At 38.4% G+C, this 26,573-nt stretch overlaps 1 protein-coding gene across 1 annotated transcript in view; it reads right to left on the minus strand.

The window, feature by feature from the left end:
* The window catches only part of LOC140922133 (uncharacterized), a 37,894-nt gene extending 34,426 nt beyond the window's left edge, over window positions 1-3,468 (minus strand). Inside the window, exons 1-3 of the mRNA XM_073372154.1 lie at window positions 3,359-3,468; window positions 2,563-2,607; window positions 1,589-1,743 (exon numbers count right to left, since the gene is read on the minus strand). Of these exons, the coding sequence (XP_073228255.1) occupies window positions 1,589-1,743; window positions 2,563-2,607; window positions 3,359-3,404 (246 nt within the window). The 5' untranslated portion in view covers window positions 3,405-3,468. The remainder of the gene's footprint in view (window positions 1-1,588; window positions 1,744-2,562; window positions 2,608-3,358) is intronic.
* Between the last annotated feature and the right edge of the window lie 23,105 nt (window positions 3,469-26,573).

Here is a 26,573-nt window from a genome sequence, read left to right on the forward strand (position 1 = left end):
CGAGCATTATGTGTATCAGATGAATTTTCACAAGATCGTTCTTTTGATTACATTGTTAAGGAATACAACAGAATGTTGAATGTTTTAGGACGTTTGTACCACGAAACACTTTTAAGAACTTGCCTGGTTGTGTAGGATTGTTGGGGGATTGCGTGGAGGACTACCCGGGGGATGATTATAGGCGTGGGAATGGGTACAGCAAATCAAGAGATTACACAACTTAAAATCCGCTATTTTAAGGACGTTTTTCTCGACATCCTGTACTTCCTCGCATAGAACATCCCGTAACATTTTTTTTGCTTTCCTCATGAGAAAATTTTCCGTAGAGCCGAATTTGAACTTTGGACTATAGAGCGTCAAGAAATAGGATTTTTGTTTACGTTCGTATCATCAGCTGGCATTGTGACATTCCAAGATAGATTAAATGAGTACGTCTTTCCTGTATGTTGGGATGTAATAAGGGTTTTCCGGAAAGGGGTCAAAGAGGTCAATGGAATTAAGGGGTAAGAAGGAGGCGGAGGATGGGTTTGAACAAACAGTTGCGTGCGGTTGTTCGCAAAAGTCAAAAGTCAGTTACTACTAGAAAACTATAAAAAAAAAACAGTGAAGGATTTTCAACATCAAGTTAAAATTTATAACATACATACAATACAAATATAGGTATTGAAAAGTTAAATGTATCTCCCGCTTTCCCCCCCACCCCCCACTCCACCCTCAATAAAAACGAGTGATTCTATGCACCGAGTTTTTTTCGTTTTTTCTGGTTTGGTAACTAATTCGTTAATTAGGACAGTTTGCCCGGCGAGGCAAATGATTCACAACATTTAACTGAATTGCGCGCAGATAATGCCACTATAAATAACCATATGACAGGCACGAGGTAAGCCACTCTTAAAACGATTTGTTCCCAAAACAATTCCCAAAACTCCTAAAGATCTTAGAAGTTGTGATCACTGCAGTCTAAATTCAGTTGCAAATGAAATGCACGTATTATTTCACTGTGACCTATATGATGATTTGAGAAGGACTCTTTTCAGTAAACCAACGAGCGAAATACTGTACATCATTAAGTTACAAATTATAACAACCATGATTAAGTCTGTTTTCTTTTCAACAATACAGATTCGCACATCAGCAGGCTAACTTCTAATTTCGTTTTTCAAGCATTTGAAAGACGAGAGAAACATAATAATAATTAATTATACCATTCAACTATATCTGTATTTCTTTAAATTTATCTGTTTATTACTGTATTTCAATCGGTAACATCATGTATACCAATGGTAATACTGAACAAACTTGTTGTTGTTGTTCATTCTCAACCAGCCCTTTGCGAAGTCTAAATAAACCGCCAGCTTTAGAATTCATTTGGTTAGCCTTCTGGGGACTTATATAAGTACATAACCCAAATAGTAATAGTAGTTTACTGGAAAGAGGTCAAAGCATTATATATGGGGTGGTCTTACTATGGGCAGCTCCTATTATGGCTTGAATAGAAAAAGAAAACAACTTGAATCCGGGTAAACATACTAGTCGTTTAACACGCCAAAATAAGTACTCGAGGGAGTCCATAACTAGTTTATCTTACCTTCAAGACATGCTGACATGGTTCAACAGCCTTGATGACACATCTTGCGCGAATTTTCAGCCCGGAGCGAGCTGTTGATGCGCCTTGAATGCTACTTATTGTTTCTCCTTCATAGTTGTAGGGAAACTCTTTTTCATGGTGAAATCTATCTAACCCTGGAAGAGACATAACAAGACAAGAACTTAAACCCACAAGTAAATAGAATGGAAGTCAGGGGGAAGGTTGCACAACACAAGATTGTTCCCAAAAAGTTTCCTTCCCTTAAGTGTTTAGTTCAATTCTTTTATTGTTTTATAGCGAATATGGATCACTTTTTGTTTTCAGAAATATTTTTCAGTTTCTTTTTTAAAAGTAAAACGGCTTTTGTTACCCCCTATAAAACAAAAAACAGGAAGTGTTCACGCTGTCACACTAGCCACGTGCTCCGTGACGACTTCACATCGTCGCACGCGTGTGAGCTTCACCATATCTAACCAATCGAATTAACAGAACAGGGGTCATACAGTGCCCTAAGTTGTCAACAGGTCCCTGGGAAACACATTGGAGACGAGTGATTTCCGGTATTCGTTCAGGCGGCCGGACATTACAAAGCGATTTCTTCGAACTCGTGACTTCAACTAGAAGTAATTATTGTGCAACAAATACGACGGCTTTTCCGTCTTGAAGCTAAAATGGACAAAACCAAATTTTTTTATCGAGAAGGAGAAAAACTAAAGAAATACTACAACTCCCAGCCAGCTGCCAGAAAACGGATCTTTATCTCCATCTTAATCACCCCCCCCCCCCCCCCTTCAGTCCGCTCAGAAAAATTTCTTGCAGTAAATTATTTCGCTCGATGCATCGAGCAAAACGTTTGCTGATGACGATGGGAGCGAATTTCCTTAAAACAAGTCTAAAACAAATTAAGGTTTCCTTTTTTCCCAAGCTCATATGATTTAAGATTAGAACAATTAAGACCGCGACACTGTACTTACGTTTGTCACATCGATGCGGTTTCCCCTTGTCGTAAGACAAAGGAGCTGAAATTAACGAAAAATTCAGTGTAAGTAGAAAGCCATAGCCGTGACTTAATAGAACAAAGCAGACTGTGACATAACCAGCAAAGAAGCAAATGTAACGATGAAGATCACACCAAGATATTAAAAACTAAGCAAAAAAATATACACTCGGCATTCGCTCTTCGTCATTTTTAAATTTTAGAATACACCCGGCAAAATCTACGTAGAAAGTGATTTGCAGCGGAAGCCGGGTGCCAAAGCAGCACATTCACCGCCATGCAGTATCAATGGCGAATTCCGCACATTCGAGGTTTGCAAAGAAAGAATTTCTTATGTAACAAGGAATTGAAGGATTTCAGTACATTAAAAACGGCTTTATTTGTCGTCAATCGAAAAGTTAACAAGCAGAAGTTTATGTCACTCTGATGACAATCCAACTGTACCATATTTGATGCCGCAAACAATTAAATACCCGGGGAAATCAGGCAAATAACGATTTGCTTTGCAGGTCCGAGTTTTTAACAAATTGTTCAGAAATGCGTAACGTTTTATGCTCTTGTCAGGGTGAAGAGAACAGCGTCCAACAGACGTAGGCTACCATAATCGAATAGTCGAAGCAACAGAATTTTTTATGGCAGAATGTGTCGCCATGCATCGCGTCGTATCAAAAGGGTATTTCTAAACTGTCAATAACAAATCTAAAGTCACAGCGTTTATAAGCAGCAATTTGTTTTAAAAAGGGATTTAAATTGAGAAAAAAGAGAATACGTACCCGCAATTGCTCCAGTGGCCAACAACACGAATATTAAAGATCTCATATCGCGTTGAGGATCCAAGGGGCAACTAGAAAAGATGCAAGAGAGAGGATCGTTTTCTATCAAATTGGGTAGGCCACTCCCTAGCGCCCCTGAGAGAACAAAGGGTCACAAATAATCGAGATAAACAGGCTGGGATGACTGACAGCTGATGAAAGAAATATGAAAACGGACTAATGGGAGCTCAGCTTAGATAGACATACGTATACTGTCGAATAACAGGTCGTGATATATTTACCAAAAAAAGCTTTTCTTTTATAGACTAGCCAATAAACGTGGTTTGCTTAAAAACCGGATTGACATACATCTGTCATTTTCAAGGGTCCAAAAGGACAAAATAGTGCGTTACGCGCGCTAAAGGCACGGTACCGTCTAATTATTTGCTGAGGATGCAAATGGCCAACATGCAAACGTTGTTGCGCCACGAAAGCTAATGTAAGACTCTTTTGCCCTGCATACTTGTTTCGAAAGGGAAAAGAATGCTCCATATTGTTAAAAAAGTTTAATAGAAGCTGTATTTTTAGAATTTTGCGGAGTGGTACAAAGATCATCGAGACTAGACGTGAAAGCTAACATATATCGTTACCTCGCGGCAAAATCAAGGGAATAAAATACTGCGAGGTTAACTGTCAATAGGCATTAGAGTGTATAAGTTGACCTCAGTGGAGTAACAAGAGCCTTGCACACATACAGTATAATAACACACTCTGCTCTCCACATGATTCAAACCTCTCTTTTGGTTTGGAATTGTTGTTTCAAAGCGATCTACTTGTCCGAACAGGTATCTTAGTTTTATCTGCCTTTCTGGAAAAGCTAACGAAAAGGATGCCCCCATCAAATTTAGAGCAATGTTTCTGAAATAGAAACTTCACGTGAGATGAAAACAGCGTCCTGTTATCTTTTCCAGCAAAGATTCAAAACAGCGACTACCCGCAGTGCTGCTTAAACACGATTTCTTCTGATTGAGCACGGAGGGGTACTTCCAAACTCTCTTCCACAGAGTTTTATTGCGCAAGATCAGTAAATGTACATTAAAAATATCAATATGAGAGTTGTATCTGCAAGATAGAAAAGAAAACTTTCGAGCAAAATAAAAAACTACCTTTAAACACGACGCTCACAAAAAATAGGGTTGATTCTGAAAGAAGCAGGGTACCCTTGTTACCTTGAATTTTCATCCCCCGAAACTGTCCCTTTTATTGAGTTAATTCACCCTTTCCTGCCTAAAATTTTGCATTTGATGAAAGCATTCACTTCAAACGACAAAGTCCAGAAAGGATTTTCAATTTTTGTGCGTGTTCGCAACCGATAAACATCAAACTTTTGAGCACGCTCGCGTCATGATAAAACTAATAAACGGACTCAAGAGTCTCAAAGCGCGCTCTTTGGAAGAGAAGTTTTGTTCAGCTATACATGAGCTATAACTGAGTTTTTCTTCGTCAAGGCTTCCTGGCTTTCTCATGGGACATGTTTTCGTTTACATTTGTACAATTTGAATAAAACGATTTTCCTCAAAATTGTGTTCAAATGAACCAGAAAAATGTAAAGATTTCTTTTTTTGCCGGAACTTAAATATTATGGGAGCTGTTCCGTAATGATAGCCTGGCTCAGACATGATTACCTAGAAAAATTTAATGAATTGAATTATTTCCATATATAGCGCATGGAACTAAAGACATGATGAATGCCGAGTACATCACTGAAAGAAAGAGACTACGAGCTATGAGCGCCAAATCCCGGAAATTCAACTTGGCTAGCTTACTTTCGCCAATTTCCATTTTGGTCCCATCTTCTTATACCGTAACTTCAAAACACTGTACTGTTTTTTTTTTTTATTTTGCGCCCGTTGAACCGGTAATATCACACAAGTGCGCATCGGCTTGATCCGGAGTCAAAAACCTGCGCCATGCAGGAAATGTCCCTTTGACCGATGTTTCGTCTCCGGGGGATATTGTATAAGGTATGATCACGAAAATGGTTTATAGCATTGTCATGTTCTCGAGGTTCTTCCTTAAAAGTCTGCAGGTCTGTGAAATTTCTTAAGTGTCATGCTCAGGTCTTATGCAGTACTTTCCTGTTCACAAGGTTTATCGGTTGTGCTGACAAGCGACATGGCCGGCTTGTAACAGCGACATAGGACAGTAATGGCGACAAAAGACACAAAGATAGGTTGAAACTGCGACAGTGACAGAGAAAAGCGCAAATACAATAGTAAAATACCGTCAATGACATGTCTTCCTCCTCAATACAGTGTCAATACGCGAAACGACAGGTTTTGAAATTCAGACTAAGGTCATAAAGGGTCTCAAAAAAGGGAATCCGTAAAAATATCACAATTCTATTCAGATAGAGCTAGTTGTCTTAAAGAAAAGAAAGTTATTTCATGCATTATATAGGTTTATTTACTGACGGACTTGTTTTTAATCATTTATATGAGCAGGCGTTTTGGCTAAGGTAGTGTTTTTAGTGTCCATCTAGGATCATGTTGTTTATAGTTTTCGTATCTTCTAAGCATTGCAGTTTTCTCTTAAAATTTGTTATATTTACGGCTCACTGAAAGAACATTTTTTATTTAGTGATACCGTAAATAAAGCTTGATTGACTTTGCCTTGCCTTAATTTCTAGAAATTTCGATAAAAAGGGCATGCAAGATCGATCAGGAAAAGAAGGGTTATGGATACGAGATAAGGGGTGGCCCAAGTTCCTGTTGTTCAGTTCAGGGGTTTGAGGCCAGATCCCGGATGTAAGATATTCGCTCGTGTTATCGGAAAACCAAGTGGTAAGGAGCGAGGAGAGACGGGCTGTATTCTTAAGTATTTTTATAAACGTTGTTAAGAGAAAAAAAATAAATGATAATGAAATACACAATGGTGGAACCCTAGGGGTAGGGGGCTTCTTTGAAGAGTTCCATCCAGGGAGGCCCCGCCTGGGGCGTCAAAACAATTGTAACTCCCCTGCTCTTTCAACTTTGACTCTCCGTTGATCAATCCTGAGAACTATCAATCGAAAGAAGCTCATCCTTTCTTTCAACTTCTTTTACTATTTCGAGTAGTGACTAGAGATTTTGTCGGAAGCACGAGGTTATTCCCTTTCTCAGTTTCTTTTATTTCTATCCAGTAAACATAAACTATCTTAAATAGTCTATGGCGGAGTCGCAATCAATATCAGGAATAAAAAATAATTTTTTCAACGGTATGTATATTGTGGTGGATTTTTCCCTTGTTTTGTCTTAAAATAGCGGCTTATTTTCTTTGAAATAACACACTGGATAAACTATAGGGTAATTCCCATTAGACTGATTACAGCAACGTGAACAGACTTGCAGGATTCACGCGCACAGCATGTTCCCCTAGTCAGCCAGTTTTTATCTCAATGTGAAGCCCTCATAACTGGCGAAATCGGAGATTAAGAATGGGAACTATTTTTACACATTACAAGACCATCAACTAAAAAACTGCTTCTTTCATTTAATGTCTACAACAGTTGAAAGAACACGTGCGAATTTCAAGGTCATGGATACTATTATGTTTATTTTAGTTCTCTATTTCTGCTATATATATCAGTAACACTAGGGGTGGAGGCATGTGATATACGGTCTTAACGTTTGAGTCTAAGGAAATCCTATAATGGGACGATTGAACAAATAAAACCTTTTCAGCTGTTCTTGCACATGTTGCTATTTATTTCGAACGTAGTCAGTCTAACTTTTGACTTTGGACGAATTCATCATTCAAACGAAACGGTTCTTCAGCTGTACCTACACTTCGGAGTGCTGTTTATTTAGAATGTAGTTCTAACTCTATGATTCTGGGCGAAATCATTCAAACGAAAACTCTTCAATTCTTCAACTGTTCTTACATATCGTGCTATTTATTTGTTTATTTATTTAGAATGAGTCTAACTTTTAAGACTGTCGACGAAATCCGGTGTTGCCACTATAGATCACTATACAAATTAATCCTCTTGGAGAGCACTTTTTCCTGGTCTTGTTTGTTTTTCAGTATTTTGCAAAATTAGCCTTCACATTTTCCTTTTTTTGGCACACTTTGAGAATAATAAGTTCAGTTACAAAGCCTTCCTGTAATGTTCCTTGCGTGTTAAAGCGACTTGCCACAGCCCAGCGTTTCAGTTTCACCTCTCTAAGGGTCATATGCCACTGATATGCAGTATCAACGAGAATGAACCATGAAAGTACTGGCTCCACTCACCACCACAAAATGGCCTGTGAAAAGCAAGAGAGAGATTAGTTCATTCCCCCAGGAGTGTGACCAAGTCTGTGATTAATAGACCACTTTCGATATATTAAACTGCAGCATGATGGCTACTGTAGTCTTAGCCGGACACAAACAAAGAAATTGAATGTTTATTCATTTTCAACACTCAACACTCAACACTTGCTATCAAGCTGTATTTTAATATATCGATGTGGCCTATGATTCTTCCCAAAGAACTTTGTAAATTCGAAAATATCGGCCTGGCATGGTTTCTTCAAAATTTAGTCCAGTCGTTTCAGCCGATATTTTTATCTTGCATTATCTATTCGTAACTTTTCGAAAGACCAGCCCACCATGACAATTTCTATGGATATAAACCCTTGGGTTTTTAAGAAAGACACTAAAAGGATTCAGTTACTATGCCCCTTCTTCTGCTAAAAATATAGCCTCGATAAACTCAGTTGAAGCTGAAAAAGTTGCTTTTCATGGACAACGGGATATAGCCTTATAACAACACTTTCTAATTTAAGGCTCAAGCACTTACAACCCAGATAAGCCGGGCGCGGTACGGTAGCTCTAATCCCTCCACTTTTACCGTATTTTTCACACTATGTAAAAACGTATCTTGCTGATAATGAATCACGGTCAATAGCGAAATATTGGAGTAACTGAACTTGCAATGTTCTTGAGTAAACGATGAAATAAAAGTTTTTTTTACTATAGGTTATGCTTTAATTTTTGGTTCCCTATTTTAAGAAATTCACTTCATGTTTTTCCAAAGACCGAACAACTGTGGAATGCCATTTTTGTTGCATTGGAGCATTTGATACAACTTTTGTGGTAAGTAAGCGCCGGTGGTGGACTTCGAGCGACGGAAATGACTTTGCAAATACATTTGATATCAAACTGACCTAAGAATGACTCACTTGTTGTGGGTTTATTAATTACCTTTATCATATTTGCCCCAGGAAAAGGAAATGTAAATCCTATTACCTTTACAACGACCCCAAGGAAACATTAGGGATACCCTACCCCACCATTCATGGGAGAGGGGGAGGTCATTCAAGGGAGGTTTGGGTAGGGGTGTGCCCCACCCGAGGCTTTCTAACCGTGCCCCTGTTTAACCCTTTCAGCTCCGAGTATCCAGGTACAAGTTCTCTAGACTGATCTCCATACATTTCTTTTAATAGTTAGCTAAGAGAATTCGATAATAGATCAAAATATTTCCCCTTTGCTGATCATTATATTAATTCTCACAGCCTCCTCGCTTACTGATGTATGGATATGGTTGGGAGAAAACTGACGTTGGTCACCTTTGGGACTTAAAGGGTTAAGACAAAAATGTTTCATTTCGCCTCTTCCCTGTTTAAGACAAGAGGCCTTTTTCAACGACCCTGATTCGACATGATTTCAGTACCAATTTTTTAAACCACGATCATAGAATTTGATGTTTTTACTGAAAAAATGTTGGTACCACAGATGAAGATCGTCCGTTCGCTAACCTGCGCATGTTCTCTTTTAAGACGCTAAACAGTGAAATTTCATACCCTGAAAACCATACCATGTTCAGCAGTATTTAGGCCAAATAAGGGAGTGCACCCCCAGGCTCATCATCCACTCCTCTTCCGGGGCAATAGCATTTTTACACCCAAGGTCAACTGCACTGTGGAACCGCTCCGTTAAATATGTTGTCGTTATATCGGCGTCATGTTTTATTTATTTCACTATCTGCTGGGATGAAGAACATCGATCGGTTTGTTTAAGGAGGGTATTTTTGCATTCAGGATACCACTGAATAATGCAGTGAATAAAGCTGTCTTTACCCAGAAAATAAAGTTAATAGCCTGAGAGCACTTTTTAATTCTTTTTTATTATTAATTTCATTATTCTCGAACACAAACCTACGAAAAGAAGACCATTACCTGAAAAAAAAAATGAAAAGAAACTAAATAAATAAAACGAAATCGCCTCATGCCAATAACCGTAGTTGTGATGACGTCTGCCGCCTGATCTGCCTCGGTGCCAGGCTTCTTTTCCTACTTTTTCGCACGGTCCACTTGTTGTTGTGGAAGCCTGGTTACAAGAAAGGCCGCACTGGCCTCGTTCCCTGGACCCAAACGGCCCGCCGCCTCCCTACAGCGTTTATAAGGAGTTACGACAACCTCGACAACGACGGCGGCAGTGGAGACGTCACAAAAAACAATCAATTTGCGTTCTTTCCAACTTTATCTCGTTCATGTAGCCTCGCTAAATATGTCAGAAGCAGACGAATCTTTCTGGTAATGAATTCTTAATGAATATATCCAAGTTCAAAAACAGACAGAAAATCCGTCGTGTTGTAATCACGTCCTTCAAAAAACGTCGCATTAGGACACTAGGAAGTTTCATGTCGTATTTATGAAATGGATGTCAAAGGGATGTAGTGCCAAAAAGTGTAATGATGTGTCATTGACGTGCAGAACTCATGTTTTGCTCATAAAACCAGTTGACTGTTTGTTGTGACGTTCTCTTTGCCTTACCAAGGTACCAAAAAATGTGATTGCGTGCAGAACTCATGCTTTTCTCATAAAACAGATTGCTTGTTTGTTTGTTTGTTTCTTGACTTTTTCTTCTTTTTGCACGTTCGCTCGTGTTGTAACCATGGTAACCTCCCTACAGTGCTGTCGCTGAGGTGAAGGTTATAGGGTCCAGAGGGTATTCTCACCAAATCGTGAACCTGATATCCCCTTAATTTCAGTCATCTTTTTTCAGAGCTTTGAACGTGAGTATATTCAAAAGTTTTGGAAACTGATGTAACTCGCATTTCCGATCAAAAAATTCGTAAAATATTTTGTACATGAAGTTCACATCCTCACTTTCACTAAGAGACTGTAGTCTTCATTCCGTCACGTTTCTTGTGCTTTTTCACATAGCAGTTTAAAAAGTCAATCAACTGCTTTTTGAGTTTTCCTCTCGACTTTCAGATCGTTTAGAAAGATCTACTTTGTTAAATAAAGGGAACCGCCAGGAACGTTTTCTTCTATCATTCCTAAAGATTATATCAAAATATTATCACGCTATGAACAAAAACTACCCTGCGAACAGAGGTTTCTTTCAGGTAAGGTTTTTATAGCACTTACTAAGTCTTTCGCGTCGCCTGTTTTTGTCCGGAGCGCAAACAAACCAACTATGCGACTGACAAGCCACGCGAACGACTTTAAAAGTGCTAAAAGCCATGCCAGAAAGAAACCTTAGCCTGCGTAGCAAGCGTTTCTGTCTGGTTTAGGAGCAAAGAACGAGAAACAAGAGTCAAAGACCGCGCTCGTTTTGTTTCTCACACGGTCAACACCGAAAATCCTGTTCCTCGGTCTTTTTTTGCTCCGAAACTAAACAGAAACGCGTGCTACGCAGGCTATGGAAACCTCTGCTTACTAACCAAAAACGTGTTAAACATATATAGCAACTTTCTTTCAGTCTAGTCGCGTTGCTGTTCTCGACTCTAATCTAGAATTTTCCAACAAACCGGCATGAATTTCATAATAGTGGGGCAAACCCAACAAACCTATTGATGTGAAGAACTTGTTCGGGAGAGAGAAAAAAGAAATTTAAATGCAAAGTGCAAAAATTGGATGACTTGATCTCTTTACGGGGCCTTTTTGCAGAAACTATCTTAAGTCAGGCTTCTTTAGTTATCAGGATCAGCAATGTAGAATTGTAACAGGGACTTTTATTGGGGAATTAAGCTCTGTGGTTGAACGACAGGAGTCCTTCTACTAACCCGAGGTCCCTTTACATCAAGTGGATTCTTCGTTCAAAAATCATGTCGTTTTATTTCTGGTCTTGACTCATTCAATTACAGGCAGAACTTCGAGCTTTTGTTGAAAGGGTTATTGTCATGAACGAGTTACAGCCAAAAGTATTTAATTTGGAAAACTCACCTTCTAGACGTTTTCTAGACTTTTAACTGCCATAAAATGCAAATTTTAACCTCTTTAGATCATTTTGCAGACCGAAATGACACATTTCCTTACTCTTTCAAATACTTCAACTAGTGAAATCCCTACCCTCATATCCGCGAAGCCTGAAAAAAAGTATTAAATTAACTGCAAAAACCGTGGACGAAGATCCTGCTAGTTGTAAACGTTAGATCTCTAGAAAAGAGATCAAATCAGCCAAAATATAAAGACAAGAACGAAAAGTCCAAAGACTACTGCAAAGCTGATTTAAAACAACGTGTTTTGTTTTTTATCTGTAAACCTGAAGAAGGCTGGTATGGCCAGCCGAAATATTGTTATAAAAAACAATACACGTTGTTTTAAATCAGCTCTGCAGTAGTCTTTGGACTTTTCTTTCTTGGAAAAAAGTACCCCTTTGGGGCGGAGCCTCCCCGCTGTCGTATAGGCCATTATAAGGAGTACCTCTCAGGTGTAGTTCGAAACATCAACAAAAAAAAATAGTCAGAAAAGCAACAACTGAATGAGGCACAAAAGATATGAAATAATCTACTTTTCATTTTTTTGATTTTCTCTTCATCTCAAGATCAGTTTGTTGCTTCATTTATTTCTCAATAGTCGCCCCGACCCTGGGTGCTAAAGATTTGACCGGTTATGCTGCCATAAAACTTGCCATGTAACTCATATCTTGCATCAGCACTAATCTCTCTCCTCCGCAGAGGCTCCCACTGGGTATTCCGATAATGAATAATAATAATAATAATAATAATAATGATAATGATGATGATGATGATGATGATGATGATGATGATGATGGTGGTGGTGGTGGTGGTGATGACGAGGATGATGATAACAACGCGCGTTGGACGATGGGAAGAGGCAAAAGGCGGGAAAGAGGCCTCACGAGTTTCTCTCTTTCCCCTTCCCATCGTACCCAGCGCGCTTTCGTTTTCTTCTTCCCCAGCCTCCCGACGACACAAAAGGGAGTTTTAGCAACGACGAGGGCGACGATAGCGAAAACTTCACTTTTAAAATGAATAAGCGTTTTTCAAACTTTGTCGTGTCTATTCCAATTCACTGAAAATGTCTAATGTAGGCAAATTTTCCTGGAGTTGATTTGTCGGGGATCGCACTCAAGTTTAGAAAGAGAAGGAAAATTTGGTTGTCGCTTGTTTACGTCTCCATAAAAAGCGAAATTAGGCATTTTCCCGTCGTAGTCGTGCAGTGACGGCAAAGAAATGTCAAAAAAAGCGTGATGCACGTGCAAAGTTGTTGTTTTGCTGAATAAGCCTTTTGCTGTTTTGACGTTCTCGTTGCCGTCGTCGTCGTCGTTGCTAAAACTCCCTAAAGAGGGCTCTGCTGAGGAGAGAGAGACTGGCACTAATTCAAAAAATCAGGTCCAGGTAACAATGTCAACACTGTCCACAACAACAGTCCTATTCAGGACTACGTTCACCCGGACGATCAAACTCAACCTACTTTTGAAATGACTCCTAGGTTCAAACCTTTCACAATGAAAGATATTTTATCCAATCAACGTTTGTATAATAATAATAATAATAATAATAATAATAATAATAATAATAACTGTTTATTCACAAATCCAAATCGGAAAGTGAAAAGGAGATAAAAGAGGTTATCCCTTTCTAGTTTATCTCCTGATAATAAAATACATTAAGAAATAAATTATTTACAACTGTTTAAAATAGTAACTATATATGTATATAAAACATCACATAGTAAAAGAACTTAGTGTTCACTAGGAAAATCTGTAAGGTAACGTCTCAGTCTGTTCTTGAAAATATTCAAATTCTCCGCCTCAGCAACTTCCTTTGGAAGATTGTTCCACTTATCTATTATGCGTATGAAAAAAGAATGTTTAAAACTATTTAAAGTTGCTGATGTAAGCTTAAGTTTACAACGATGGTTGGCTCTTAAGGGCCGAAAATCATGTGCAAATGTGAAAAATGCCGAGGGATCAAGTCCATTAAGTCTATTTATTGTCTTATAACACTCGATAAGCGACGAAAATAATCTTCTTTGTTCAAGTGATGGCCATTTAAGGAGCTTTAGGCGTTCTTCGTAAGGCATGTCTTGCCCAATATTTCCAAGGGCGCATTTAGATGCTCTACGTTGTACTTTCTCCAAGGTGTTTAAGTCTTTTTTAAGGTGCGGACACCAAACTGGAGAGCAGTACTCGAGTATCGGACGTACTAGACTCTTATAAAGTTTGAAAACAACTGAGGATTTTTAGGACCCACCGTTCGCCTAATGAATCCAAGCACACTATTTGCCTTATTTGCGCATTTGTTAGCTTGCATACTCCATGACAGGTTCGAAGTAATATAGATTCCGAGATCCTTAACTTCAGATACAGCTTTTAATTGGTTACCACATAGATGGTATTGAGGACTTGAGTAATCATTTTTTTTAGAAATGCGCATCGCTTCGCATTTATCTGTGTTAAATTTCAGCTGCCAGACATGGCTCCAAGATTCCAGGCGAATAAGATCTTTCTGTAGCTCTTCAACATCTTCCTTAGTATCCCTGAGTATCCTATACAATTTCATATCATCTGCAAAAAGTTTTGTGCTTGACATAATGTTTCTTGAAATATCATTAATATAAATTAAAAATAAAATGGGTCCCAGCACAGTTCCTTGGGGTACACCAGACAAAACGGAAGTCCAAGATGAGTAATGTCCCCGCAGAACAACGCGCTGGTATCGATTGGTGAGAAAACTTCTAAGCCAAGACAGGAGTGGACCTTGGATACCATATGCGTGTATCTTTGTCAAAAGGCGTTCATGTGGCACCGAGTCAAAAGCTTTTGAAAGGTCCAAAAATATAACATCAGTTGTTGTAGTATACACTATACGGATAACTTTTGCGCCGCCAGGAAAATCATACCGGATAGGGCCTCTGTTCACAACCTCGTCCCCAGGGAGCTTTTCCCTGGCTTTGGCCCCACCCCACCTAAAAGCCGGTGTGGCTGCTAGCCAACCCAGGACCGCGCAGTAGTGTAATTTTCGCGCCCTTTTGGGGTCAGGTGACCAAGCCGTTATTTTTAAGTTGCATGATCGTTAGCTCGGCGGTCAGAGATTACTTCGCTCGCTAGTTCAGCGATGGATTTTGGTTTTTCTGGACAAATTTATAATAGGCTCACAAGTTTTACGTCAACCTTATCTACTTGTCAGTAAAACAACAGCCGTTTTTCGGTGTTAGAATTCACCGCGTTTGAGCTGTTGTCTCAATGTGGTCACAGTCGGGGAAAAGCGCCCTGGGGACGAGGTTGTTCTGTTCACACACAAGAGCGACTGTGGCGGCTCGATTCTGTGACTGAACGAAGCTATGCCTTGCCGATCTCGAAAGTGGAGCGTTCCATTTCGGATAGGCATTGTGCCATACTTTGGTGTTGTGTGAACACCTATTCGGCCCGTAGCGGAAGTAAATAAGTTGGTACCAAAATGTATAAAATATCAGCAAGTCCACAGCGACAAACCAACGAGTGGTGCCGGATCTCCCAGTTGTAAACCTGGATTAGTACAATAACAACTTACAGAAAAATATGAAACGGAAAACTGATTCTTACACCAAGGCGATGAAGGAGAAAGGATCAGTTTGCCGTTTCATATCTTTTTAAATAAGTTGGCGCGAGGCGTGGAACTTACTGAGACGGAAGTGAATATTCAAGAGTGAGGACTGGAATTTAGTGCACGAAGCCCTCTTGGCTAACCGCGCCGAAACGATGTTCGATGCGTGCGAACGAGCTGAGCCTCCCAGGTCCGTCGCCGTTCATACTATATCGCATAAAATCGCAAAGATTTTCGTGGCCCCACGAAAAGCTCCCTGCTATAGTGTGAACAAGACTGCTAGGAAAATCTTCATATGAGAAATCTGAAAAGGCTCTCAAATAGAAAAATATATTGGGGTACGTAGACCAACAAAGATGATTGATATTACCATAATGCATTTTTTATACTGAAAAAGGTGGTTAAAGACTGTACTACTCGTATCACCAGGCTGATGAGAAGTTAGGGCAGGAAAAAATGTTTAAAATGTACAAAGAGAAACCTGACCAACTTCAAACCTCAAATGTATTCACTCTGAGGTTATTTTCACAAAAAATGCAGGTGTCTTTCAAAGGGACACCACCTACTGACATTTTATTGTTGCGCAAGTTTTAGCGGCATCAAAGGCCATTATGGCTCTTGGCGGCGTTTATGAAGACGTCATTTACGAGGCGATTATCCTGAAAAAAGCATTACTAGAGGTTAAACCAATCTGACACACAGATGGCCAGCTGAAAATTTCATTAAAACAAAGTTGAAAAATGATTTCTTGGCCACTAAACAATGACCTTATAATCCAGTTCTATGCGTACATGTAATCTTGCACGTTGTCCTAAAACTACTTTAATGAACTATACCAAGGTCGTAATTGTCTGTACGCTAACAGGCACGTGCCACTGCGTGAAACTGGAAATATTTTAGGATATCCGACTCTAGAATGCTTGATCGTGACTCTCTTCAATCCTGAAGTATTCAAGACACACGCCACACGTATGCTAGTCTTTTTGTATATTGAAATATACTGTACATGAAAAAATGTCGAAAATAAAAAAAAAAACACAACAAAAACAAAATAGACTGAATAAAGGAAAGTTAACTAGCAGAAAATAAATAACAGATAGTAGCACTTCACGTAACACCGCTTTAACTTCTGCCAGATAATGTTTCAGTACAGCCTTTTTCCCCGATTTTGCCCCTGGCAAAAGCTATAACTGCTGCCAGGAGCCCATCAGCGGCTGCCTGATGATCAAGAGATCATACTGACTGTGGGGGTACTTCCTGTAATGGGACTGTAAAGGAAGGCTCCGCCCGAAAGAGGTACCTTTTTCAGGCTATAGGTATATCAAAGGGTAAGGATTTCGCTTGTTAAAGTCGGCATAAGGGGGTAAGAAAATCTGTCCTTTCGGTTAGTAAGAGGCCCGAAAGGGCTAACAGATGCATTTTATGGCAGTGAAAAAGTCGAGAAAACGTTCTTGTCTTGTAATTTGTTCATATTTTACAGACAGTGCATGCGTTCTAAACTAGGTATGTGAAAAAAGGCACCACTGGTCAATAGATGGTATACGAAAGGGGTACCGTTTCTGCCAAACATGGTATACAAAAGGGTAAGGGGTTGGACCTCGGGGTGGAGCCTCGCCGTAAAAATCCTTATTTAGTGGCTTCTCGGACCTGTATGGAAACGATCTCTGATACGGGGTATGGTTAATTTGGAAGACGGTGGGAAACCGCCGGAAAAATCCGAACTTCCTCGCCCCTGTTATTATCGGTCATCGGTCCAGTCGCCCCCGCCCTAAGGTGAATTTAGTCCTCCCAAGTTAGGACTCCAGAAACCAGAATTATGTCGCCCAGTATTGATTTTATTTCGCTCGAAATGATGAGTTATGTTGCCCAAAATATTGTATACAGAGAAATAAAATTAGAAGAGTTAAGCAGATTTGACTGTAAACCTTCACATTTTAATCTTGCGTTGTACCTCCAAACTGCTATGGGACGGAATTTGAGTTCAACGGCCACACCACAAATAAAACTAAATGCCAAATCAGAAAAGTAGTTCATCACTTAAAGGGAAGGGAAATACGGTACCGAGTGGAAAAGGCTGCAAAGAAGTCTTTCCCTTGCCGTAAAACGCCCACTTGAAATAAAAGCCTCTTATCATATAAGCGCCCTCCTGCGCTGTTAAATTATATTAGATACACCTCTCTAATAAACGCCCCCTGTCTAACAGACGCCCACTTTGAGAATTACTTCAAAATACTAGGAATTAGAAAAAGGAGCAAAATCATTCAATTAATTCAGTTTCTTGCTTGATTAACAAGGCTTTGCGTATTTCATCTTGTTCAATGTCATGTTAAAGTAAGAATAAACTAAAGATGGCAAAACAATTACCCTGATCGAGGGGTAAGGAAATGACGTACAACATAAAAACTGGAAAGGAAAAAATACTAAGGATATGGATTACAATAATTCGTCGCGACGAATTATTGTAATCCATATCCTTAGTATTTTTTCCTTTCCAGTTTTTATGTTGTACGTCATTTCCGCCTCTCCCTTTTAAACAATTTTTATTGCTACATTCTCCCTCTGTATAATATTGTGATTCCTACATAACTTCAGTAACATCTGTAAACCTGAAGAAGGCTGGTATGGCCAGCCGAAATATTATTATAAAAAACAATACACGTTGTTTTAAATCAGCTTTGCAGTAGTCGTTGGACTTCTCGTTATCGATAAAAAAGTATTAAATACCTCTAAATGGCATCAGCTCCCATTTAAGTTCCAAGGTAAATATCTGGTTCAGCTGCTATTGTTGTGCAAAGTAGAGTAACCGGACATTTCTCGCTCGGCACATGGTCTTCGCGTCGTCCCTTGCCGGGCCAAAATCAGGTTGGACACCTTATGTTTATTACACAAAGCTATACTCTAAACCTCGCTATACTATATTTAGGCCAGTTTATTGGGCATGAGAACTTTTAGAAAAGTGGGGAAATCAGAGTAAGAGACAGTTGTGCAAGGAAAAGAGTCAGTTGAATACAGGGTTTAGCACCGAAAGTACAGTAATTAGGGTTAAGCACTGTTTTAAAAACGGTTAGCTTTCAATAATGTAATAATCAACGCCATGTAAAGTACGTTAAAATAAACCGGTCTCGGAAGTTAGCCCTTGATGGTGTAATGAATACGAATTGAATATGGATTAGACATCAAATGACGCGACTTCAAGTCCTACATACTACCTACTGTTTTCTTCTGTTTTCGCTCTTCTCTTATTTACTACTTTAGTTATAAAACTCCTCCTATCATGTATTTTGAATGAAGATGACAATCTGACTTTGGGGTATCCATTCTAGTCACAACCGTCATAAAATTCAATTCACCTAAATGAATCAAATAAACTGGTAATTGTGGATGAAGATGCAAACAAGGCACTCCCATGGAAGTACTCCAAGCGTGAAAATATGGTTAAGTTCTGTTTTAGACAACAAGTTTGGTCAATAAAGGAATTTATTATATAGCCAAAAGAAACCTATTCTCACGGAGCAAGACCAAAATCCCGAGTGGGAAAGATGGGTCTGTCCTCAGTTTGTGTCTTACCCGCCGGCAACACAGGACTCGATTCATCTTGATCGCTCGCGGAACCAGCTAAAACAAGGCACTTTTGTTTATACTATACCTTCATATAAACATTTCCTTCACTTACTTTGTAATTAACTATATCGAATATCTGCGGAACTTCACTATAAATAGATAAACTGTACGTCTTGCTGTTTTTTATCAAAGTGTACTATTTTTTTTATTTAAACTGTAAGTCTTAACGATGCGGCGTGGACCATTCGATATCACAACTTAAGAAAACATAATGGATCCAAGGAATAGAGAGTAAGAAGCTTATCAGTGCGGTTTTGAAATGGTTTTACATAAAGCTAATTGAAGAACTGGAAAGAATCCATAGAAAGGTCAAATTCAGGTCGAGTTCATTGCAAGCCCTCTTGCATGAATGACCGTGATTATTTATACTTACTTGTAAACAAACTATAATTGTTTCCGGACTAGACTTCTCCTCTGCCTCGGCTAAGCAGATCTGAATCAGTAACTGAACGTAAGTGGAATAGGCTCTTACGGAATCATATGTTGACAGAGCATAAGCTAAAATAGCTTGGCTAACTCACTAATGTTTTCGTGTTAGAAACATGACCCTCACAAAGCCAAACAAGATTCCACATTCCGGTCAGTTATTGTTTCCCATTGAGTTACTGTTTTTAGATATGGTATTTGCTTTTTTAAAAAAAAGGGCGATGTCATCTATTTAAAGTAACACTCTAGAACAAAAAGAAATAACTACTTCTTCATCCCATGATAGTATTTAAAACCATATTGTTAGAAAAGGCTGTTCCTAGTTGAAAATATTCAGGGTTATGCCATTGCTGTCCGGTAGAAAAAAACTATGACGTGCAGTTAGGTGTATCAACATATCAGTTTAATATGAACGTTTTTTTAAATTATTTTGTTCAAGAGTGAATTTTTGTCGTACTATCTATATATGAATTGTGGCTCCCTTCCAAACTTTAAATTGTTTTCTTAACAAAAGCCCCTATTTAGATTGTTTACAAATGGTAACATCGAGAATAATGATTTTCAAGTATGTTGATTCAACATAAGAGTTAAGTGGCAGCAAAGTCTTACAAGATTAGTCTTAGAAGTCGGGACCAAGCGATGTAACCAAAGCAGACACGGTAGCCCGGTAATATACTACCGTGAGCCGTCAAAAACCTAAAAAGTCAGTTTCGTTTTGCTGGAAGTAGCTTCTAATAAAGTAATTTACATGCTATGATTGATCTTTAGGCTCTGTTGCCTTAAAACCATGCCAGAACACAATTCAAAGAGGTTGACAATTTTCCTTTAATAGACTTATCCACAGTTTTTCTTCTTTTTTTTTTTTTTCAATTTTTGACATGGACAGCTTAAGGAAAATCCGTCGACATCCGCTGAAAAGAGCACTTTTAAATTAGTAAAATTGCCAAGTTTGACCTGATTTGTTGAGAACTAACGAAGACATAGTTCCTTTAAGTAGCTAAATTTTAATTTTGCTGGGCTAGATATCTTTCAACTAGCGGAGTCGTCGGATTTTCCGTGTCTGGTGCATGTTAAAAGTTGAAAAAACCGTGGAAGGATCTGTTGAATTCAACTACGTTAGACTTAAACTGCCTTCAGTGAATGAAGTGTAGCTGAATTATGCGCCACGTCATGAATACTTATTTGTCCTGCTCTTTAGTCTTCCAGAAGTATAAGGTTTTTTTTTTTTCTTTAACTTGCTAGATGATTAGTTATTTTCACTTGAAAAGAAATATAGTTTTTAAAGATTTGATGCCGCTATTCCCGCATCGCGAATTATCTGAAGAAAGCCTTGGCTAGAGGTTAAACTTCAACTTTCGTGATCGCTCTCGAAGCTTCGTTTCTTGGCCAATTGTTCATTGTCTAGGCAATCTCACCGTCCTAATCTAAGTTTCGATAAGCTACAGGTCGCTAAAAGTGATTTGTCGGCTAGATATTGTTAGGTGATGCAGACAACTCGCTTTAGAGGTGCTATGTCCCCACAATGTCCGTATAACGGAACATAATAATGACCGTAGCTTCTTTCCTGGTGATAGTTATGTTGTTGATATGGTTATTGTGTTGCCAGACGTCAATAATCGCGTTATTTATTATAATCGGATTGACAACATCCGATTCTCATTAGCCGCGATTTACCACAGCTAGAGCGACATATATTCAAATTAGCTTGTCGTTTTATCTTATCATATGATACAAATAGATGCCGTCAAATTCACAGGCGCAGATATTCACACTTATGAATATCATAAAGAGGTATTTTGTCCATTTGAAGATTTATCTTATTATTTTATATTTAGATCAATTCCAAAGTGAATTATTGCTAGCTGCAAAAAAATGCAGTGAGATAATATGACCTACTTCAAACAGAGCGTAACATTTCTGTTGGCTCTAAAGGTCAATTATGATCTACTCTTTTCCAACCTTGTTTGATCTAAATATATCTAACAAGAGAACTTGGCATATGATGAAGCCGTCTTTGATTGCTGGTCCCACAAAGAAAATATTTTACGGCCGCGTGTAATCCGCAGTCCTGCATTTTTTGCTTGTTCCGCATAACTGATTTAAAACTATGGCCGCGTCCACACATCTCCGTATTTATTTCAAAAGCGATTTTTTTGGCAGATTGACCGGTTCCGTTTAAACGCCGCTCCGAACTGAAACGTTTTGGAAACGTCGGCTTTCCGCAATGGGTGTTGACGAATGAAAACGTAAATTGTCGAAAGGCAGATAGCGTGGAGGCACTGATATCGAGGGGGATAAGAATGTTTCACTGCCCCTTGCCTTTTCAGTGCAATTTTTTGAGAAATCTATTTAATCAGTAGGGCTACGTTTACCGCCGTTCTATCTAGAACACCCGATCAGAGTGTTAAACGACTCGTCAGAGGTCCAAGAGCAGGACTGGAGTGGCTACTTCAGAGAAACCGGCTTGGTGCCCAGAAACCTCAAAAGAGATCAAACATTGATTTCAGAGGCGAAGGGGAGAAAATTTTAATTTGTTCGAGGCCAAGTTGTTTTAAAAATCTGTTTTCAAATTCTTAAAAATAGATGCGTGAGCACAAGGCTCAAAGCAAAGGTTCTTCTCATTGAGAACACGTGTCAGAGTCAACAACAGGCCCGCAAACGGAACGATCCCCCACAAGATCTAACACTTTAAGAGAACAAACTTGATCATATTAAACAACGAAAGTGTATTTGGGAAAGTTGCTTTCAGGAAAATCCATATTCGAACTTTACGGATCTGGGAATATCTTTCCATATTCTTCTCCTGTTTTTTTAACAACCGGCAATACTAGAATCGTCCCAAAAATAGCGTCACGTACTGGCAAAACCCTAAATAGTTCCCTTCACCTCAATATAACTACTTCGTGCTTATTTGAATGTGATCTGAAGAACCATTTTGCTTACAAACAGTGGAGCAAAAATGTAACTTGATTTACAGGTTATCAGTAAGCAAAAAATTTTCATGCTCGGAAACCGATGTCGGATGGTGTGGGTTCGCAAACGGGCCCAAAAAATATTTGAAACCATTGTTTTTAATTGATGAAGTGATTGATTTTTCCTGTATATTTTTTATTTGCAAGGTCAAGATGAGGAGAAGAAGCCCCATGCAAAGCCATTTACTTTATTAACAAGAAAACCGCGAAAAAACCATTTGAACTTAGGGCGCCAGGTTTCGAAAAGTCAGAACTGGCCGGCCGGACCATGGCAGGACCAGATACTTTGTCATTTATGTTTATCCTAACAATTCTAGTAGTTATAAAAAATTGCTTAAGGTGCATCCAAAGTATTTTTTGTAAATATTTAATTAGACTGTATAACTTGTAATGATTTTTCTGTTTTTATACAATATACTCCTGCTTTATTGTATTTTTAAGGATTAATGCGCATTTCATTTGCGTAATAAATGAAATTATTATCACTATTATTACTGTTTTATTATTATTATTATTATTATTATTATTATTATTATTATTATTATTATCACATCGTCATCATCATCGTGGACAAGGTAAATAATTTTCTTTTTGACGAGTGGTTCAGGTGTTATGAGGCAATTCTGTAAAGATTGCCGGTTCAAACTGCTTACTAATTGAGCCCCGGAGCTTTTTGTCTATCGGCTTATCATGGCAAGAGAGGGATCGAGCCCCTTTATATCCTTCCTCTGACTGACGTTTTCCTTAAAAATTTATTTCATGACCGGTAATTTGTTTGATCATCTGTCCGTGGGTTCAGTTCGGTGTGGGAATTTTAAATCATTTTAAAATTTTCTGACCTTGTCATCAATTACCTAATTGATTGCTTTTAGTCCTGCAGCAAATTTTCTTATGATCGAAGGTCAAAACATGATACATAACCCCACGCAAAGCCTCATTCAGAATTCTTTTTAAAATTCTGAATTTTGGTTGTCATTTGCATTACGATAATAAGATGTCTTTATGATTGAACACATCGGGTTAATTTCGGAGACTGAACGTTGCATAGTCAGTGACTACAAGTCATCCGTGGAACGCCAGCAAACAGTCGATATCAGAGAAAGCTGAACTTATTAAGACCTTGTATGGTTACTGAATGAGTGAGACCTTCATATTATTAACTTTTTAAGGTGGTTACACATCCTACGATAAGACACATTAAACTAGAAAGAAACTAAATGACTGCTATTTTTATCCCACTACAATAATTTTGCCAGGAGTTAAGATAGTGGGGAGGAAGCGAAACGCAAAGCAGAGCGAGCAAAAACTACAGAAAAAACCGGAAGACAAAAGCCCACGAGCAGTTTTTTCTCGATCTTTTGCCGCTTTCTCTTGTTTCATGGCGCAGTTCCCACTGCTGCCCTTTAACGCCGGCAGAGGGGTCAAAATTCAACGGCCTGATGATTCACTCTCCAACGGATAGAAAGACTTTGAAAATAAAATATTGTTAACACTTCTTAATCAATAAGAAATGAAAAAATGCCAAATTTTGTTTCTAACGTTATTCTACAGCGAGGATACTGATTGTGAAAGTTGTCACAGTCTCTCATGGAAAGGTTAGCACAATCTTAAAAGTCATGCACACAGTAGCAGTGTTAAGTTTTCCACTGGTGCACAATGCCTTCTTATCTTCTTAAAAGGTACATGATTTAATATATTCAAAAATATATAAGTTCTGGAAGTGTTAGGAATTTAGCCAACACCATGAGGCATTCTAGGATTGAGCAGTTATCAAGATAAATCCAAAAAACCGTAACCGTAAATTTCTTAGCAATTAGCTGATGAAGGACGCATCATTTCATTAACTCCTTAATTTTGCGATAAACTGAGAAAGTCTTATAAATCGAGGCGCCACCTTAAATCGACTTTTCTGGTGTTAAGTAAGGTGAGATGAGTGGAATGCATTTTAATAGTAAGTTCATTTATATTATGACTAATGTTTTTTCAGGCTATATAGTCTCCCAAGAAAGCAACGTTTTAACTGTGTAGTGCCAATGACTGAGATAGATGCTTGAACTTAAAGTTAGTGAAGACCGCTAAAAAAATGAAAAACTATCTAAACATTTCGAGACTACTCTAAGATCCCACCCCACCTTCTCTCAAAACCTGTTCACTGTAAGGTCAACAGAAAGTGAGACGACAAAATACCGCTCGGAAGGAAAGGGAAGTGCGATCAAGAAAGGTTTAAGCCACTGAGTAGATGTACTAGACTACATATTTCAACACTAGCCTCTTGTGTAAATAGTCAGCAAAAGCAGCTGCCACAAGCTCCCGGACAAATTTAAAGACGCTTAGGAATCCTTTTATTGCACTAAAATAGCTGTTTCGGTAAAATTTAGCCTTTATTTTAAGTGTTGCTAAAAATAAACGACATTGTCTCTTCCAGTGAAATGTTATCTATAAACAAGATTGGAAAACTATAGTTTAATAGTATCTCTTTCTTAAACCTTTTTCGTTTTTTTGTTTTACTTTTGCGGTGAAACATTAAATAGGGGTAACCGGGGGATTATCCGTTTTTTTTGTTTTTTATAGAAGCCAAAGAACTGCCGTCTTTTCGGCAACTAGAAAACTGGATTAAGTTTCTACAATATCAATTTAAAATATTTTAAAAATTACTTATAGCGTTAATGCTCTAAAGTATTGACAATTGTATCGCTTTAGTCTCAGCTGAATTGTCCTAAACGTTCAATCGATCAGATCACTCAAGAAGCACTCAAACAACTGAGAAATTAACAACGTTCCAAAGTTGTTTTCGCGTTGCTTTTTTTTAATCATTATAAAACCTTACAAAGAGACAGTGTTGTCATTTAGCTTTTTCCTGAAGGGTCGCAAGAAAGGAAATTCGCGATCTGTCGCCATTTAAAAAACTAATGCTGCTCCTTCAACTGATTTCGCACCCGAGACGGCAATTTTAACTTCTTAAACAAAATACTGTCACTTATTCTCCGAGTTTTCAAACCGATGGAGGTGTCATTCAGTAAGGTAACTTATTTTAATCTAATTTACAGCGATAATAACGGCGACTGAGTTCCTCCGTCCAACTTGAGAGATAGCTAAGCTGAGCCGATAAAGCTAAGAGCTCTGTTCAAAGCAAAAACAACTACGGGAGTAAGTAAAACAAACCAAAACGCATGGTTTGCATATTTTCTCTAGCTCCGCTTCTCTTGACATGAAATCCTATGAGCGCGGGAATCGACCGGTGACAGATCACTGATAAATTAATCGTTAAGGCATTGGAATTCGATTAGAGTACACGGCAATCACACAAATGCAAAGAATTCGCTTCCTATCTAATTGAAAAAAACCTCAAATAAATAAACGAACATTTCTTGACGCATTTCATGTCAAACTGTTCCGCAACATGTTTGCATAGTTTTTGTCTATTCAAATGCCTGTTCGTTTTTGTGCGAAGGAATTCAACATCTTTGGTTATCGGAAAATGTTTTCCAACAAATCCATCCTAGAGAATTAAAGAAGAATCAAAATATTTCAACCAGATGTTGCAATAGTTACTTCTGCATTCTTTCCTTGATGGGTTCACAAAAGTTCATATAGTTTCCTCTTTGTTTTAAAAAAATTGCAGTCAATGTTCAACCCTACCAACTGGATTCGCTTTTAGTCAAAACTATACCTTAACTTAGTCGCGTCAAAAATATTAATAAACATGGTCAACAAACGATTTCAGTCCAGTTTTCACTATGATCAAACACTTCTAGCTTCTCGTGATACTATTTGAGTAATGCAATCGTTTTGGCAAAGTTTAAGGGCACTTTATTGTGTAATCTTGAAGGAATAATTGTTTGGCAACCCGTTAAGACAAGACCGCCCACGCGCAGAAAATATAACGGTGTCTGACAGTTTGATGGTTCTTCCTTGATGCCTTCACTAGAAAAAAAATAGGAGAAGAAAACGAGGTCTGTGGGTTTTCTTGAAAAGTTTGTTACGCCAATTTGAGTGCTCTGACACAAAAGTGTACTTTCTAAAAATACAGCGGAGAATATTAAAAAATAATAGGTTGTTCTTCAAACTTTGACTATTTGAATTGGTGCCCACAACTTGTTTGATCTCATCGGATTGAGGGAATTGTGGTTTTAAGACTGATATCAGTTATTTGCGGCACCGAGTCAAATTGCCCACTTACATGATAATACTGATAAAACTCCATTTCACTAACAGCCGCCGACAATCGTATGGGCCGTATAGTAACACGTGATGTGGGTAGTGGTGCAAGTGCCAGTAATAATACACATCTTTGTTATTACAGCAATTTTAGCTTTTTTTTTCTTAATAATCAAATCTAACCTGCAAATCCAATGCACTATACTGCTTTAGAACGATTCTGTTTAAATAATTACGTAATGTGTGAAATTGTGTT

This window comes from Porites lutea, chromosome 12 (assembly GCF_958299795.1).
Source record: "Porites lutea chromosome 12, jaPorLute2.1, whole genome shotgun sequence".
Taxonomy (NCBI): domain Eukaryota; kingdom Metazoa; phylum Cnidaria; class Anthozoa; order Scleractinia; family Poritidae; genus Porites; species Porites lutea.